The 16,125-nt window shown below is 56.9% G+C and overlaps 1 protein-coding gene across 2 annotated transcripts; it reads left to right on the top strand.

Annotated features, from left to right (window-relative positions):
* The first annotated feature begins 6,131 nt into the window (after positions 1-6,131).
* Positions 6,132-8,831, top strand: GJA4 (gap junction protein alpha 4). 2 transcript variants are annotated; one of them, XM_002720698.5, is made up of 2 exons: positions 6,132-6,256; positions 7,306-8,831. In XM_002720698.5, the coding sequence occupies exon 2, from the start codon at positions 7,323-7,325 to the stop codon at positions 8,322-8,324; it is 1,002 nt and encodes a 333-aa protein (XP_002720744.1). In that variant the 5' UTR covers positions 6,132-6,256; positions 7,306-7,322; the 3' UTR covers positions 8,325-8,831. The 2 variants fall into 2 exon arrangements, with proteins under 2 accessions (XP_002720744.1, XP_051688129.1); XM_051832169.2 differs by having other exon boundaries at positions 6,191-6,432.
* The last annotated feature ends 7,294 nt before the right edge of the window (positions 8,832-16,125 follow it).

Raw genomic sequence — 16,125 nt, 5'->3', positions numbered from 1 at the left:
CGAGAGCCAAGTTGTTGTGTGGACAAAGCTGGCTGAGGTTCACAGGGGGCGTTGCGGGGTGGGTGAGGCGGGTGTGGGGGTCCCAGGACTGAGTCATGGAGCTGGACCACTGCAAGAAGCACAGCTTCCTCATGCCACACTGGGGGTGAGCTTTCAGGACCTCAGTCTTGTCATCAATGCAATGGGGAACTGTGTTGATCAGGGTCCCTGCAGAAAACCGGTAAGAGTTTCCTAGAGAGACTATTGCAAGATACTAGAGGCACTGCGATGCCCTGGGGCTAGTACCCAGCTAACAGTGGGCAGGAGCTGGGGATACTTGCAGCCACAGCAACCAAACGACCACCCACTTCACCTCTCTGCTTTTTTTTTTTTTTTTGACAGGCAGAGTGGACAGTGAGAGAGAGAGACAGAGAGAAAGGTCTTCCTTTGCCGTTGGTTCACCCTCCAATGGCCGCCACGGCTGATGCGCTGCGGCCGGCGCACCGCGCTGATCCGAAGGCAGGAGCCAGGTGCTTCTCCTGGTCTCCCATGGGGTGCAGGGCCCAAGCACTTGGGCCATCCTCCCCTGCCTTCCCGGGCCACAGCAGAGAGCTGGCCTGGAAGAGGGGCAACCGGGACAGAATCCGGCACCCTACCGGGACTAGAACCCGGTGTGCCGGCACCGCAATGCGGAGGATTATCCTAGTGAGCCGCGGCGCCGGCCACCCTCTCTGCTCTTGTTCACCCCCTCCTGAAGTCAAAGTTCAAGGGAGCCACCAAGTGTCTGCCTAATGTCAAGCCAGGACAGAGGTCAGCCTGCTCTGGGCTGGACGGCTACAAAGGTCTTGGGGAGGGGTGATCTCCACCTACTTGCTGCCAGACATTCCAATATCTTCTAGATGGTTCTGGCTGCTTGGCCAAGGGCACCTTGGAAGTCATGGCAACCAGAAAACACCACTGGCTGTCCCAGCGGAGACTGACTGCTCAGCACCGCCTGGGCTTCCTGTCCTGTCCCCGTTCTTCCAGGCTGCAGGCCAGGACCACAGAGGAGGGGACAACCCAGGCCTGTAGATCCCGCCTTTGGCCCGAGAGCCACTGTTCAGAGCAGTGCAGTGCCCCAATCTGCGATGTGGGTTGGGCTAGTGCTCCCCAGTGCCTCACTGTTACCACAAGGCAGCCCTTGCCTCCTGGCCTCTTCCCCGCTGGCTGTGGATGCCTTCCAGGCTTCCTTCTGTGCCAGGAGGCGGTTTCCTAGGCAGCCTCTGCAGAGAGCCACCCCCACCGCCACCCCCACCTGCACCCAGGCAGTGGGAGGCTGCTCTATTCATTTGCCCTGGTCTAAGCCCCCTGCGTGTCTGTGTCCCCTCTATTGTGGTATCAGGAAATGGGGCCTTCGGGAATGATTAGGTCATAGGGTGGAGCTCTCCCCCTCCTTTTCAAGATTAACTTATTTGAAAGGTAGAGTGAGATGTTCCATCTGCTGGTTCACTCCCCCAGTGCCTGCAACAGCCAGGACTGGGTTAGACCAAAGCCAGGAGCCAGGAGCTTCTTCTGGGTCTCTCATGTGGATGGCAGGGATCCAAGTGATATCATCCTGCTTATCAATAATTTTTCAATAGTAATAAGCCTTGTGGGTGCTTAAATAATGGTAAGTTCTTAGGATTTTATTCAGTGAGAGAAATGCACAGGAGAGTAAGGGCTTTATTTAGGGGAAAGAGAAGTCTAGAAGCTAAGTTGGTCCACACCAAGCGGAGAGCAGGCCAGGAGCCACGTGGAGCAAGCGTTCAGTCACCAGCAGCCACAAGTAACTTAGCATGAGCAGCACAGCAAGGCAGAGAGCGTGGCAGCCAAGAGGCCTCACCCAAAGTCACGGGTAGCAAGGACGGGGCCCACTGTGGTCCAGGCCTTTTATCCATTTCCAAAGGGGAGTGGTTATGTAGCCTAACTGGCAGGTAGGCATACAGGTGGGGTCAGGTAGGGGCATGAGATCACACAGGGGCATGGTGAAGGCGCGGCCTTCCAGCTCACAAACCTAATCAATTTTATCCTATCTGCCTGCCTACATCACAAGCACTCAGGCCATCTTCTACTGCCTTCCCAGGTGCATCAGCAGAGAGCTGGATGGGAAGAGGAGCAGCGGGACTTGATCGGGCGCTCCAATATGGGATGTCGGAGTTGCAAACGGAGGCTTAAGCCAATGTATCACAATGCTGGCCCAAGCAGATTAGTGCTCTTATCAGCAGAGAGAAGAGGGAGCAAGCTTCTAGGCCAGCAGTTAAAACATCTGTATCTCACGTGCTATTCCCAACTCTGGCTCCTGACCCAGACTCCTGCTAATGCACACCCTGGGAGACAGATGATGACACCAGGACTTAGGTCCCTGCCACCCATGTGGGAGTGTGTCAATGAAGATAGCCATCTGGTAAACCAGGCAAGAAGGGTCTTTGCCAAGAACCTGACCCCTTGGGCCCCTTAATCTTAGACTTCCAGCCTCCAGACTATGAGAAATCAACCTTAAGTCACCCGGTCTATGGCGTTCTGGTATAGCAGCCGGGACTGACGAGACACTCTGCCATCTGTCTCTGCTCCCTGCCCCGACTGTGGGATGTAGGGTCTGGAGAGGAGGGGAGAATGTGGAGGGGGTGCTGGGGGCCACACCCGACAATGGAAGAGGGGAGAAAGCAGGTCTATGGCAGGAGGTCTGACGCACAGACCATCCACGCAGGCAGCCCAGGACTGCCTGGGCCAGCAGGGGGCTCCCGGCTGACCAGACCCCGCACAGCCACAGCCAGTCCCATAGCGCAGGGGATGTCACAGTCCGCTGCCTACCAGGGGCTGAGCTCCATGCTGCTCCTCCAGCAGGAAGCCCCAGGGACATCCTGCCTCAGGGCCTTTGCACTCCAGCTGCTTGGAGCCCTGGGACTCCCTCCCTCTCCTCCTTCAGGGCTACATCAAGTTGCCACCTGCTCAGCCAGAATTTCTCTTGTACTCAAACCTGAAACTCCCTGTGCTCTCAATCCCAACTTTACTGTCCCCATAGCTTTGCTCACCACCTAACCTGTTCTCTGTGTTGCTTCATCACCTGTCTTCCCCGAGGACCGGGATCTTCGTGATGCTGACCTTGACCCCTGGATGATCTCCAGTGTCTGGGACGGTGCCACAGCACCCACCAGGTGCTCCGTAAACTATGTTGATGAATACACAGGCCTGGAGCCCTGCTGGGTGCTGTCCATGTAGGTGAGCCCCAGCTGCCTGCCCTCCAGGGACTCCCAGGCCATTGGGGGAGGGTGGGGACCGTTTCTGTTTTGAGACCCGCCATCTGACACAGGGAACATACTCAGCAGTATCGAGCTGAGCATCTAAAGTGGTTAAGACAGTCAGTTTTGGGGTTGGCATCATGGTATAACAAGTTAAGCCACTGCCTGCAATGCCAGCATCCCATGTGGGTGCCGGTTTGAATCCTGGTTGCTCCACTTCCAATCCAGCACCACTAATGTGCCTGGGAAAACAGCAGAAGATAGTCCAAGTGCTTGGGCCCCTGCTCCCATGTGGAGACCTGGATGAAGCTCCTGGCTCCTGGCTTCGGCCTGGCCAAACCCAGCCATTGCAGCCATCTGGGGAATGAACTAACAGACAGAAGATTTTTCTCTCTTCTTCTTCTCTAACTCTGCCTTTCAAGTGAAATAAAACAAATCTTTAAGTGAAAGAAATACAACTTTATGGTTCCTCTATTTCTTAACACAATCAGGAATTCACACACACACACACACACACACACACACCCCACACCACGGGGCAGTACCTGAGTGCCAAGGGCACAGATGCAGCATTAGAGGTCAGGAGGGGACTTCTGGGAGAAGGTGACTTCTTGTTATAGGAAGGCAGATAGGATTAAATTGATTAGATTTGTGGGCTGGAAGACCATGCCTTCCCCATGCCCTCTGTGTCACCTCATGCCCCTACCTGATCTGACCTATAAGTAACCACTCCCCTTTGGAAAGCAGATAAAAGGCGTGGAGCGTCCAAGGCTCGCTGTCTGCCTTTGCTTTCCTGCCCGTGCTGAGCTACCTACGGCTGCTCATAATCACGCACCTCGCTCCGCACGGCTCCTGGTCTGCTCTCTGCCTGGTACAGACTCAGCTGCTACACTTCTCTTCTTTCTCCCCTGTGCATCTCTTTCACTAAATAAAACGTTAAAAACTTACCACGTAGCCTGGTTTATTTTGAGCTGATATTCAGAATTCTCACTGGACTAGATGGCAAGGACGCCCAAAATTATTAATATCACAATGATTAATAAGGCTAGCCGGTATCCATCTGATCAAGTCCTGAGGGGCTTGGGGGCTCAGCAGGAACAGAACGGATACTGGCAGAGCGCACGGAGCCGTGCACCACCGCATGTGGCTGCTCTCACTGCCACACACCATTGCAGATGGCCGCTCTCAGTGGCCTGGGGCTTGGAGAGCTCAGGTCTTGCCCTGACGGCCATTGGAAGCCATGGAAGGGCTTTAAGCAGAGTCACGGTCAGATTTCTGGGAAGAGTGGAGGCTGGGTGGAGGGGTGGTCTAGAGGCCAGGAGCTCAGGTGGGAAGCCCCTGAGATGGCCGCCTCCTGGACAGGTCGGGGACATGCAGGGTTCCGGGTGGACTGGCCTGGTTGTGGGGAGGGTCCTCCCAGTGGATCCCAGCTCCTTCTTCCTCTGGGGAAAGTGCTGGGCTATTCAAACGCTGGCCTCCACAGCCGCTGAGGACGTGGTCAGTGCAGTCTTGACGTCACCCACCCCCCAGCCCCCGCCTGCCATCTGCTCCCACCCAGGAGATGGAAGCAGAGAGCCCTGTGGAGAGCCAGCCCCAGCCCCAGCCCCAGGAGAGGAGTCAGGCGCAGAGGCTGCTATGGGGGCGGGGCGGGGCGGGGCGTGGCGGAAGCCAGCCTCCAGGGGCCTTTGTTCTCACGACCTCGGAGGTCAGAATTGAGCAGGCACGAAGTTGTCAGCTCTGCAGATCCAGAACACTCCATTTGGCCTGGCCCAGAGGGAGAGGCCTGGGAGGGAAGGCCCCCAGGAGCAGCCAGCCCTGGAGCTCTGGGTCCAAGCCCACCCTACCTGCTGCTCTACACACCCAGCAGCTGGGCTCTGCCACCAACCCCTGGCCCCGACGTCCACCTGCCACTGGCTTCCCCGGCCCCCATCGAGGGCTCCTCAGCTCTCTCCCAGACCAACTCACAGATCCTTTGTTGCATTTTGCCACAATGCTTCCAGATTTCACTGGTGCCATCTCCCCACACCTGTGCCACACCATGGGCTTGCATCTCCCAGCAACTCCTGCGCCCTCCACAGAGGAAGAAACAGGCCCAGGGCACAGAAGTCAAGAGCAAAGCCGCAACCTCTGGGCTCCCCGCCACCTTCCCAAGGCCTCACAGCCCCCAGCCCTCTGGCCCTTCCCCGGGCACCTGGCCAACAGCCTCCTGCACCAATATCCCCATCCAAGCCCCTGAGCCCCTGCGACTCTCCTGGAACCCTGGGGAGAACTACCCACGTGTGAATCACACCCTCCCGCCAACCATGATCTCAGTCTGCACCTGCCTGGTTAGCGGAGGGATTGCTAGAGGCCGGGTTTGGCCCGCGCACCCCCAGCTGCACGCTGCGTTCCCACGGCCCGCCCCACCCTCTTGCCCCATTTAGAGGTGGAGAGGGCTGGAATTCAAGATGAAGATCAGGAAGCCCCCAGCCGTGACCCTCCAGGGAGGTGCTCAGTGGCCTCTGGTTGTGTGCCCTGCCAGGAACCGGGACAGTCCCGAATTCGCCGCTGCGGCTCTAGCAAGGGGAGTGCACCCCGGTTTCCCATCGTGGTCCCCAACCCCAAGCGCTAAGGAGGAAAGTCCCGCGCACAACTGGCAAAGGAGTAGCCCCAGCACGCGCGCATCCCCTTCTCACGCTGTCGGGCCAGCGCTTCCCGTCCAGCCAAGGAAACCGAGCGAGGGGACTGCGCCGCCGTCGGGAATACGGGACTCGGGACTCGGAGACCTCAGCGGAGGCGCGGGGCGGGGACCCCGACTCCGGGGGCCACCTCCGGGAGGGGTGGGTGCGGGGCGCCGCACCTCCCGGGCCAGGCCCCGCCCCGTCTCTCCCCAGCGCCCCACCGCCCTCCCCCGCGTTTCCTGCCCCACACCCCCGCCTCCGTGCTATTTAAGGCGCCCGTGGCGCGGTCCCGCAGGGCTCCCGCGGGCGCCGCTCCGCCGTCGTCCCCACCTGCACCTGGGCCGGCCCGGCAGGCAAGCGGTGAGTGGCGGACGGGGGACAGGGTGGTGCAGCCTGCCCGCGGGAGGTCGGGTGGCACGCAGAGAGTTTCTGCCCTGGTGCCCACGGGCCGAGAAGCCCGGAGGGGAACCGCCCAGGCTCTGTGTCCAGAGCGGGTCCTCCCTGTTTTCACAAAACCCGGACCCCAGCCCTAGAAGGTAGGAGGATGGCTGCTTCCATTTCCCGGGAGAGGAGACGGAGGTGTCCACTAGTGGTGACTTTACCCCAGGGCCCAGTTAAGAGAGAGAGCACGCGCGGGGTGCTAGGATTTGAACCCAGGTCTGCCTCCAGAGCCTGGCCAGAGAAACAGCTTGCTTAGGGAAAGAGGCGCCTGGCCCCCAAGATGGCCTGGGAACTCTGTGACCTTTGTCTTAGCCCTGCAGTGACAATCCTTGGAGTCTGGAGTTGGAGGTGGGGTAGGCCTGGGGGTGGAGGACGAGGATGAGGGTTGCAGGTGAACCATGTTGCTGGCAGGTGGAGCTGATGCGTGATGCTGTGCCTTCCACTGGGAATGCAAAGGTGAGATTGAGGCCAGCTGGGGGAGAGGTGATAGGGAGAGAAAGACCTGAGGCTTGAGCCTAAGAGCCATGCACAACACCTGCGCGCCCCCACCTCCCCCTGCCCCTGCCCTGCGCCTGGGGGAGGCAGCGTCTGGCAGAAGGGAGAAGAGACATAGGCCAGCTGGGTGGCCTTGGATAAGATTCTCAAATTCTCTGTTTCCCCGAAGTGAAGCATCCTCAACCCACTTCAGATCTGGGACTCTGGTCATCCTGGGGCTCTGGCTGGGGACGAGAGGGGACACATGTGTCGTTAGATAGGGCCTCTGGCCGCACCTACCACCTAGGGACTCAGAATGAGGGCCTGCAGAGGACTTGGCAGCCGTTGTCCGAAGCTGTGCTTTGGGTCCTGATGGCCCGCTGGGTGGGAGCCCAGGCCTGTCCTGCTGCTCCCTGAGCCTGGGTTTCCTTGTGGGCTCGTGGCTGAGACAGGTGGGCAAGGGTGGCAGGCTGACACTCCCTGTGTCCCCACAGACGGTGGCCCGGGAGCCATGGGTGACTGGGGCTTCCTGGAGAAGCTGTTGGACCAGGTCCAGGAGCACTCGACGGTGGTGGGCAAGATCTGGCTGACGGTGCTATTCATCTTCCGCATCCTCATCCTGGGCCTGGCCGGGGAGTCGGTGTGGGGCGACGAGCAGTCAGACTTCGAGTGCAACACGGCGCAACCGGGCTGCACCAATGTCTGCTACGACCTGGCCTTCCCCATCTCCCACATCCGCTACTGGGTGCTGCAGTTCCTCTTTGTCAGCACGCCCACCCTCGTCTACCTGGGCCACGTCATTTACCTGTCTCGACGCGAGGAGCGACTGCGCCAGAAAGAGGGGGAGCTGCGGGCCCTGCCAGCCAAGGACCCGCAGGTGGAGCGGGCGCTGGCAGCCGTGGAGCGTCAGATGGCCAAGATCTCAGTGGCGGAGGACGGCCGCCTGCGCATCCGTGGGGCGCTGATGGGCACCTACGTGGCCAGCGTGCTGTGCAAGAGCGTGCTGGAGGCGGGCTTCCTGTATGGCCAGTGGCGCCTCTATGGCTGGACCATGGCGCCCGTGTTCGTGTGCCAGCGTGCACCCTGCCCCCACCGCGTGGACTGCTTCGTGTCTCGCCCCACAGAGAAGACCATCTTCATCATCTTCATGCTGGTGGTCGGACTCATCTCCCTGGTGCTCAACCTGCTGGAGCTGGTGTACCTGCTGTGCCGCTGCCTCAGTCGGGGGCTGCGGGCACGGCAGGGCCAGGGCGCCCCCCCAGCCCAGGGCACCGCCTCAGACCCTTACGCCGACCAGGTCTTCTTCTACCTCCCCATGGGCGAGGGGCCCTCATCCCCACCGTGCCCGACCTACAACGGGCTCTCGTCCAGTGAGCAGAACTGGGCTAACCTGACCACCGAGGAGAGGCTGGCTTCCTCCAGGCCCCCCCTGTTCCTGGACCCACCCCCCCAGAGTGGCCGGAAATCCCCCAGTCGCCCTAGCAGCTCGGCTTCCAAGAAGCAGTATGTGTAGGGGGTTGGTGCTGAGGCTTCTGTCACCCAGCAGAGGGATCCTGAGCCGGGTGGTTGCCTTGGATGTCCCCTCGGCCAAGGCTCAGCGGAGAGGACGGAGCTCGGAAACCCAGAGCTGGCTGGCCGGTCATTCTGGAACGCTCGGGCCATCCTGGTGACCGGAGGGCACGGTGGCTTCCTCTGCAGAATGTGGCTTTGTCACAGGCACAGACAGAGCTGGCCCGGCCTGCCTTTGGCCAAGGGTGCCACGTGGGCCCTTTGTTCATTTTCACCTGGTCCAGAGGGACCCAGAGCCAACGTTTGCCCCACCCCCACCGGAATCTGCCTGTGCCTGGGCTGTCCGCACGCCCTTTGCTTCCAGGCAAAAGCTGCTGGGTCGGCCCTGACCACACAGCCAGACAGAGCCTGTGCTGGATCTGGGCCTGTCGACAGGACTGAGACCTTGTTCCCATCACTCCTTCCTAGTTCCGCTGTTTATGCTTGGAAAATAAACCGGACTTGATCAGCAGTGAGGTGTGTGTTGCGCTGTGAAGACGTGCCTTGGGGCAGGGGCTGGGGCTGGGGCTGGCTTGTTTCGCCCCAGATTCCTTCTCTTCTTGCTCCTGCGTAGTCTGTCTTTGGTCTCTGCTGCCCCAGCCAGCACTGTACACGCTCAAAAGTCGTGCATTCTGCCTTCCCCAATGGCCCCGAGTCCTCCTGTAGGGCCTCAGGCTCTGTCCTCTTGGCCCACCTGGTGCTGTGGTCATCAACCTGCCCAGTAACTGGCGGCCAAAGCAGTGTCCTTCCCGTCCTGACCCAAACCCGGTTGGTGCCCCTGCCATGCTGGCCCCTGCCAGGCGCCTTACTCCGCAAGCACATCTTCCAGCCACACCTTTCACCATCCGACCCAGGTGCACCCATGCACCCACCTCATCCTGGGGCCCTTGGTTTGTGTCACTGTCCTCCTGACCGGGGCGGCAGAAGGAGCAAATCCCCACCCCGTGCACCCAAAGCTCAGTGAGAACAGACGAGGGGACCATGCTGAGGGTGTAGGGACTGAGCCTGGCTCAGTGACCAAAGCTGCAGGAGCAAAATGAAGAGCTGAACTGGATTGTGGTGGGGGTCAGTGGGAGCTGGCTGGGGCAGCAGGGAGACGACATGGGCTTTGAGCAGAGGACACTGCCTTGCAAGGCCCTGTGGAGGGGAATGGTGCAGGGCACTTGGAGAGCACAGGAGGCGTGACGGGGGCTGAGCCTAGAGTTGGCCACGCTGCCCTTCCGCGTGGAGGGTGACCAGGGTGGGAGGTTCCACAGCAGCGGCTCTCAGAGGCAGCAGGTTGTCATTCCCCAGCTGGCCAGGGCTGGGCCTGGGGCAGGAGGAGGGAAGGGAGCTGCCTTGTGTGACCACGTGCTTCTTGGGTGCCCTTGGAATAGGCAGGCACCTTGGCCCCTCCCATCTCTCAGGCCAGGGACGAAAGGCCAGCTCGGATACCTTGCCCGGAGCTAACTGCTCCTTACCCACCAAGTGGGCACAACAGCCTGAGGGTTGGCCCCTCACTGTGCCAACCGCCGTCCCCATGTTCCCCAAGACCCAGAGATCCAATCAGCCCTGCTGTGTGTGGCCCCCCAAACCCACCCCTCCATCCCCACCTGGCTCCTTGGCCAGCCTGAAGCATCCCTGCCCCTACACTTCCTGATCCCGTCAGTCCTCAAACACGAAGCTGCCCTGGGAAGGGCGGAGCTGGTGCAGAAGGAAGAGGCAAACGAGCTTTGGCCTTAGAGGGACCTGGTTTAGACGCTGCCTCCAACGGGGGCAGCCACGGGGTCTTCTGCCTGTCATCGCGCTTCTCTGGGTCTCAGTGCTTTCAACTCTATCAGGTCAACACTGCCTGCCCACACGTGGCAGAAACTGGAAGATGGGTATGACGGGAGGGGAGGGGGAGCAGCAGGGTAAGCTGCCCCGGGCAGTGCCAGCATCCGCTATCCAACCGCCTGGGTTAAAAAGTCCCCACTCCTCTGCCTCTGATTCAGCTTCCTGATCATGAACAACATGGGGGCAGGGGGCAGAGGGGATGGCTCAAGTGCTGGGATCCCTGCCACGCATGTGGGAGCCCCAGATGGAGTTCTGGGCTCTTGAATGCCCTGTCATGGGCGTTTGGGGAATTAACCAGCAGATGGAAGATTCTCTCTCTCTCTCTCTCTCTCTCTCTCTCTCTCTCTCTCTCTCTCCCTCTCCCTTTCAAGTAGATTAAAATAAATAAAATAAGCATTTTTTGCTAAAATCTATGACTACCTGGCTCATAGTAGTCACGCGGTAAAGCTCACACTTTGCAGGAGCCTAATGTAGGTCCTTCCTCCTCCAGGAAGCCCTTCCTGACTCTTCTCCAGCCACTCTGCAGCAATGACCTGAGCTCTCAAGGGGTCTGAAGCACCGCTCCGTGTCTGCCCATCTTTGTGCATCTCTAAGCATCGCCAGGGGCACACTTTCATCCTGTATGGGTGTAGCCCAACATCAGCCTTGAGTGTGACCTGAGGGATTGAGTTAGGCTGGGCAGAAAGAAGGTTGTGGGTATCTTAGAAGGGCAGGACCGCTGGAAGCTGAGGCTAAGAGATTCCTCCCCCAGGCAGGGTGAGAGGCCAGAGGCTGAGGGTTAGAGGTTGGTCTCTTAGAGCCAGACCCACCTGCGGGCCCCAGGAGACCACTGCTGGTCTCCCCTACCTGTCCTGACTCAGGCAGGTGGGAGAGGGAAGCTCCCTGCCCCTCCCTTAAACTCAGTCTCTGAGCTTGGTGTTGGGCTGGAGCTCAGGGACTCAACCTTCAGCAAGACTAGGACCCAGGCTGATGGCCACTCAGGCCAACATGGGTGGTGGGGTCGAGCATTGTGAGCCCCTCCCCCGAGGTTCATTGGCTAGGGTTCCCTTACAACCTAGGTCGTTGCTGCGTGTGTCTCGGTGTCTAAACGCCCTCTTTCATCAGAACACAAGTCCTGTGGGGAGAGGGACTCAACTTCACTCATTACCTCCACAAGACCCTCTTTCCAAGCAGTGCTGCTTTCAGAGGGGCTGGGGGGTTAAGATCTGAACATGACCTTGAGCAGGGGCATTGCTCCACTCACCCCAGTGCCCCTGCCCCACGCCCCTTCCAGCCCCACCTCACTACCAGTCAGGGAGTAGAGGAGACTCTGAAGGCTGTATTGGCCTGGGGTGGGGGGGTGCCTGTGGCCGTGGGTCCTGGAAGAACGCAGCAGGCTCATGCCTTGCTTCTCCTGTTGCCGCCTTCTTCCCCCAAAGAGCCTACCCTCACCACTACCAAAACGGAAGTGGACAGCAGGCCACCCTCACAGAAAGAGCCCCTGCCTTCTGCCTCTTGTGATGGCTGGCTGGTGGTCCCTTCCCTTCCCTTCCATGGGCCTTGTGCAATGAAAGGGTTGGATGGGGAGCAGGGCGACTGGGGATGAGCAGCCTTGCATGGGTCCCTTGTCCCTCCTCCCGGGGCTGCAGCTCCCGAGGGATGTGCTGTTTTCATGAATCAGAACAGACACAGGGCTATTTCTATAAAAAGAGAAATTCCAGGCACTTGGATTCAGATTGCCTTCCTGAGTGGGAAGGAGAGGTTACGGGGAGTGCACTGGGACTTTTGCAAAACCCAAGGTCATGTAATCTGTGACCCAGGGAGCATGTGAACGTCATGGCTGCACATACACAAAGCAGAGAGCTGTCAGGCTGGGTGATGGCAAAGCTTCTGCCCAACCTGATCAGATCAGGCCAGCTCTGGCCATTGAGGCCATTTGAGGAGCGAACCAGCAGATGGAAGACCTTTCTTTCTGCCTCTGCTCTGCCTTTCTGTAACTCTGCCTTTCAAACAAATAAATAAATCTTTAAAAAAAAAAAAAGAAAGACCCGGTTGCCCCTCTTCCAGGCCAGCTCTCTGCTGTGGCCAGGGAGTGCAGTGGAGGATGGCCCAAGTGCTTGGGCCCTGCACCCCATGGGAGACCAGGAGAAGCACCTGGCTCCTGCCATCAGAACAGCGAGGTGCGCCGGCTGCAGCGCGCCGGCCGTGGTGGCCATTGGAGGGTGAACCACCAGCAAAGGAAGACCTTTCTCTCTGTCTCTCTCTCTCTCTCACTGTCCACTCTGCCTGTCAAAAAAAAAAGAAAGAAAGAAAGAAAGAAAGAAAGAAAGAAAGAAAGAAAGAAAGAAAGAAAGAAAGAAAGAAAGAAAGAAAGAAAGGAAGAAAGGAAGAAAGAAAGGAAGAAACCTGACACACTTGTGCACTGGCCACTGGGCTGCTGCCCACGTGGTCTCCCGCTGGCACGCTGCAGTGTTGTCCTTCCCAGTACACTGCAGCCCCAGGCGGGGTCCACTCTCTCCCATCCCTCGGCTGACCCCGATGTGCAGGAGTCTCTGGCAGCCCTGCAGTTTGTCCCCGTTCCCCCAGGGCATCCCACCCTGCCTGTGTGCTGGGTGATCAGAATCCAGACTATCACCTCCCCTGCTCCGAAACTCCTACCCCTAGTAATGCAGCCTAGGTTTATGCTGACTTTTCCATTTTCATTTTCATTTGCAGAATTGGTTTATTATAAAGGTAATGCATGATGGCTGTAGACAGTAAGATCCCACCAGCCAGGGTAACAACTATAAATACTCAGAAATCACTCCCTGGAGCCTCCATGCATGCTTCTTAATGAAATCTAAGTCCAGGAGTGTCTACACTTTCGTGTTCTCCTTTTCCCTCTTTATATTCAATCCTAAGTCCTTACTCGTGTCATGAAGTATCTTTGGAAACACCACTTAATGCTTTATGCTATGGCTTTGTCATTGGCTCCTTAACCGTGACCCTGACATTGGATTTTTCAAGCGACTGCAAAGAAGTATCCTCCATAATCAATTGTAGTGTGATGTAGGTGCCTGTAAGTCAGTGTTTTCCAAATTTCTATTTCCTTAAAGATATTCTAAGAAGTGAAATTACTGGGTCAAAAGGTATGAAATCTTGAATTAAAAGAAATTTAGGGACTTTTTCTGATTGTGAAAGTAAGACATTGTAGATCATTCAGAAACCCCAAAAAACACAAGGCAATGACAAGTGAAGGAACCAACTACCTCTGAGCGGGAGCAGATGTGGAGCTAACGCAGGGGAGCCAACTGACCCAGGGTTTCCCTGCTGTTCTGCCCCCACCCTCTGGAAGGATGGAAATTTATTCTCTGGGGAGGAAGAAACGGTCCTAGGATGGGGAAATGCCGTGCATGGTGGGGTAAGAGTGTCACCAAGTAAACAGTGGGGTGAGCGCTTAGCCTAGCAATTAAGACACACGCATCCTACACTGGAGGACCTGGGTTCAGTTCCCAGCCCTGGCTGCTGACTCCAGCTTCCTGCCAAAGGAAGGCAGGCAATGGCGATGGCCCACCTGCCACCCAGGTGGGAGATGGGGATTGAATTCCTGGCTCCCAGCTTCCATCTGGCCCAACCCTGGCTGTTGTGAGAAGTAAACCAAAAGATAGGAGCACTCTCTCTGTGTCTGTCTGTCTATCTCTGTCTCTCTCTCTGCCCCGCAAATAAATAAATAAATTTATATTTAAGAGAGAGAGAAGGGGCTGGTGCTGTGGTTTAGTAGGTTAAGTCTCCACCTTTGGTGCTGGCATCCCATATGGGCACTGGTTAGAGTCCTGGCTGCTCCACTTCTGATCCAGCTCCCTGCCAATGTCCTTGGGAAAGCAACGGAGGATGGCCCAAGTGCTTGGGCCCCTGCACCACATGAGAGACCTGGAAGAAATTCCTGGTTCCTGGCTTCGGACCATCTCGGCCCCCAGCCATGGTAGCCATTTGTGGAGTGAACCAGAGGATGGAAGATTCTCTTTGTCTCTCCCTCTCTGTCTGTAACTCTGTCTCTCAAATAATAAATAAATCTTTTTAAAAGAGAGAGAGAGAAAAAAAAAAAAAACAGAGGAATGAGGTGGAAGTTTACATCTTACATCTTACATAGAGACTTCAGGCATCTCTCATCAGTTAGCTCCCAGAACACTGGTTGATAGACAAAGCCTAAAAAAAAAAAAAAAAAAAAAAAAAAAAAAAACAAGAAAACAAGGACCTGATCCACCCTGGAGGTGGTGGTGAGAGCCTGCTGGGAGGTGAGCCCAGAAGAGGTGAGCAAGAGCATTCCAGTAGCAGGAAAAGGAGCTGGATCCTGGTGGTGCTCAGGGCTGTGCTTGCTGTGCCCCGCCCTGCTGCTGTCCAGGAAAAAATGACTTCCGTGTTCAAGGGCACAGTACGAAGGCGCTCATTTCCAGGCACTCACACCAGCATGGTTATAAGTTTTAATTCCCTTGCTTATCAATAATCAAACGGGTGAAAAATGGAATCACTTTTCCATTGGTGGGCCCTGATGGCCACCAAGGGTTGACATTTTAACATGTGGCCCATTTTCCCATCAAGTTTCAAGGTTTCCTAATCAATTTGTATAGGCCCCTCCCCCCCCTTTTTTTTGACAGGCAGAGTGGACAGTGAGAGAGAGAGACAGAGAGATGGAGAGAGACAGAGAGAGAGACAGGTGAACTGCTGGTTCACCCCCCAGTGGCCGTTGCTCTGCGCTGATCCGAAGCCAGGAGTCAGTTGCTTCTCCTGGTCTCCCATGCAAGTGCAGGGCCCAAGGACTTGGGCCATCCTCCACTGCACTCCCAGGCCACAGCAGAGAGCTGGACTGGAAGAGGAGCAACTGGGACAGAATCTGGCACGCCCCGACCAGGACTAGAACCCAGTGTGCTGGCGCCGCAGCCTATTGAATTACAGCGTCGGCCTAGGCCCTTTTTTTAAAAAAAAACAAAAAAACAAACAAAAAAAAAACAACAGAGTGCTGCTGTCTGGATTTTAAATCCTCCCAGATTTGTATGTCGAAATTCTAATCCTCAAGGGAGTAGAACTGGGAGATAATGAGGCCTCAAAGGTGGACCCCTTGTGGATGGGATCAGTGCCTTTATAAAGAAGGCCCAAGGGGCCAAGCAGTATGGCATAGCTGGTAAAGCCACTGCCTGCAGTGCCAGCATCCCATATGGGCATTAGTTCGAGACCCAGCTGCTCCACTTCCGATCCAGCTCCCTGCCAATGTCCTTGAGAAGGCAGTAGAGGATGGCCCAAGTGCTTGGGCCCCTGCACCCATGTGGGAGACCCAGAAGAAGTTCCTGGCTCCTGGCTTCAGATCAGGCCAGCTCTGGCCATTGAGGCCATTTGAGGAGCGAACCAACAGATGGAAGACCTTTCTTTCTGCCTCTGCTCTGCCTTTCTGTAACTCTGCCTTTCAAACAAATAAATAAATCTTTAAAAAAAAAAAAGAAAGACCCGGTTGCCCCTCTTCCAGGCCAGCTCTCTGCTGTGGCCAGGGAGTGCAGTGGAGGATGGCCCAAGTACTTGGGCCCTGTACCCCATGGGAGACCAGGAGAAGCACCTGGCTCCTGCCATCAGAACAGCGAGGTGCGCCGGCTGCAGCGCACCGGCCGTGGCAGCCATTGGAGTGCGAACCACCAGCAAAGGAAGACCTTTCTCTCTGTCTCTCTCTCTCACTGTCCACTCTGCCTGTCAAAAAGAAAGAAAAGAAAAGAAAAGAAAAGAAAAGAAAAGAAAAGAAAAGAAAAGAAAAGAAAAGAAAAGAAAAGAAAAAAAGAAAGAAAGGCCAAGAGAAGCTCCTGCCCATTCCACCACATGAGGACACTGCAGGAAGTGGGCCCTCTGCGTACACGGACTCCACCGGCATCTTGGCCTCAGACTTGCCAGCCTCCAAAACTGTGAGAGAGAAATATCTGTTGTTGTTGTTTGGTTTGTTTTCATCTACTTAA

Source organism: Oryctolagus cuniculus, chromosome 7 (genome assembly GCF_964237555.1).
Source record: "Oryctolagus cuniculus chromosome 7, mOryCun1.1, whole genome shotgun sequence".
Taxonomy (NCBI): Eukaryota; Metazoa; Chordata; class Mammalia; order Lagomorpha; family Leporidae; genus Oryctolagus; species Oryctolagus cuniculus.
This window is presented reverse-complemented; position numbering and strand designations above follow the sequence as displayed.

Bases quoted from the DNA above. Each gene is read 5' to 3' on its own strand.
- GJA4 (XM_002720698.5), top strand. From the start codon at position 7,323: ATGGGTGACTGGGGCTTCCTGGAGAAGCTGTTGGACCAGGTCCAGGAG.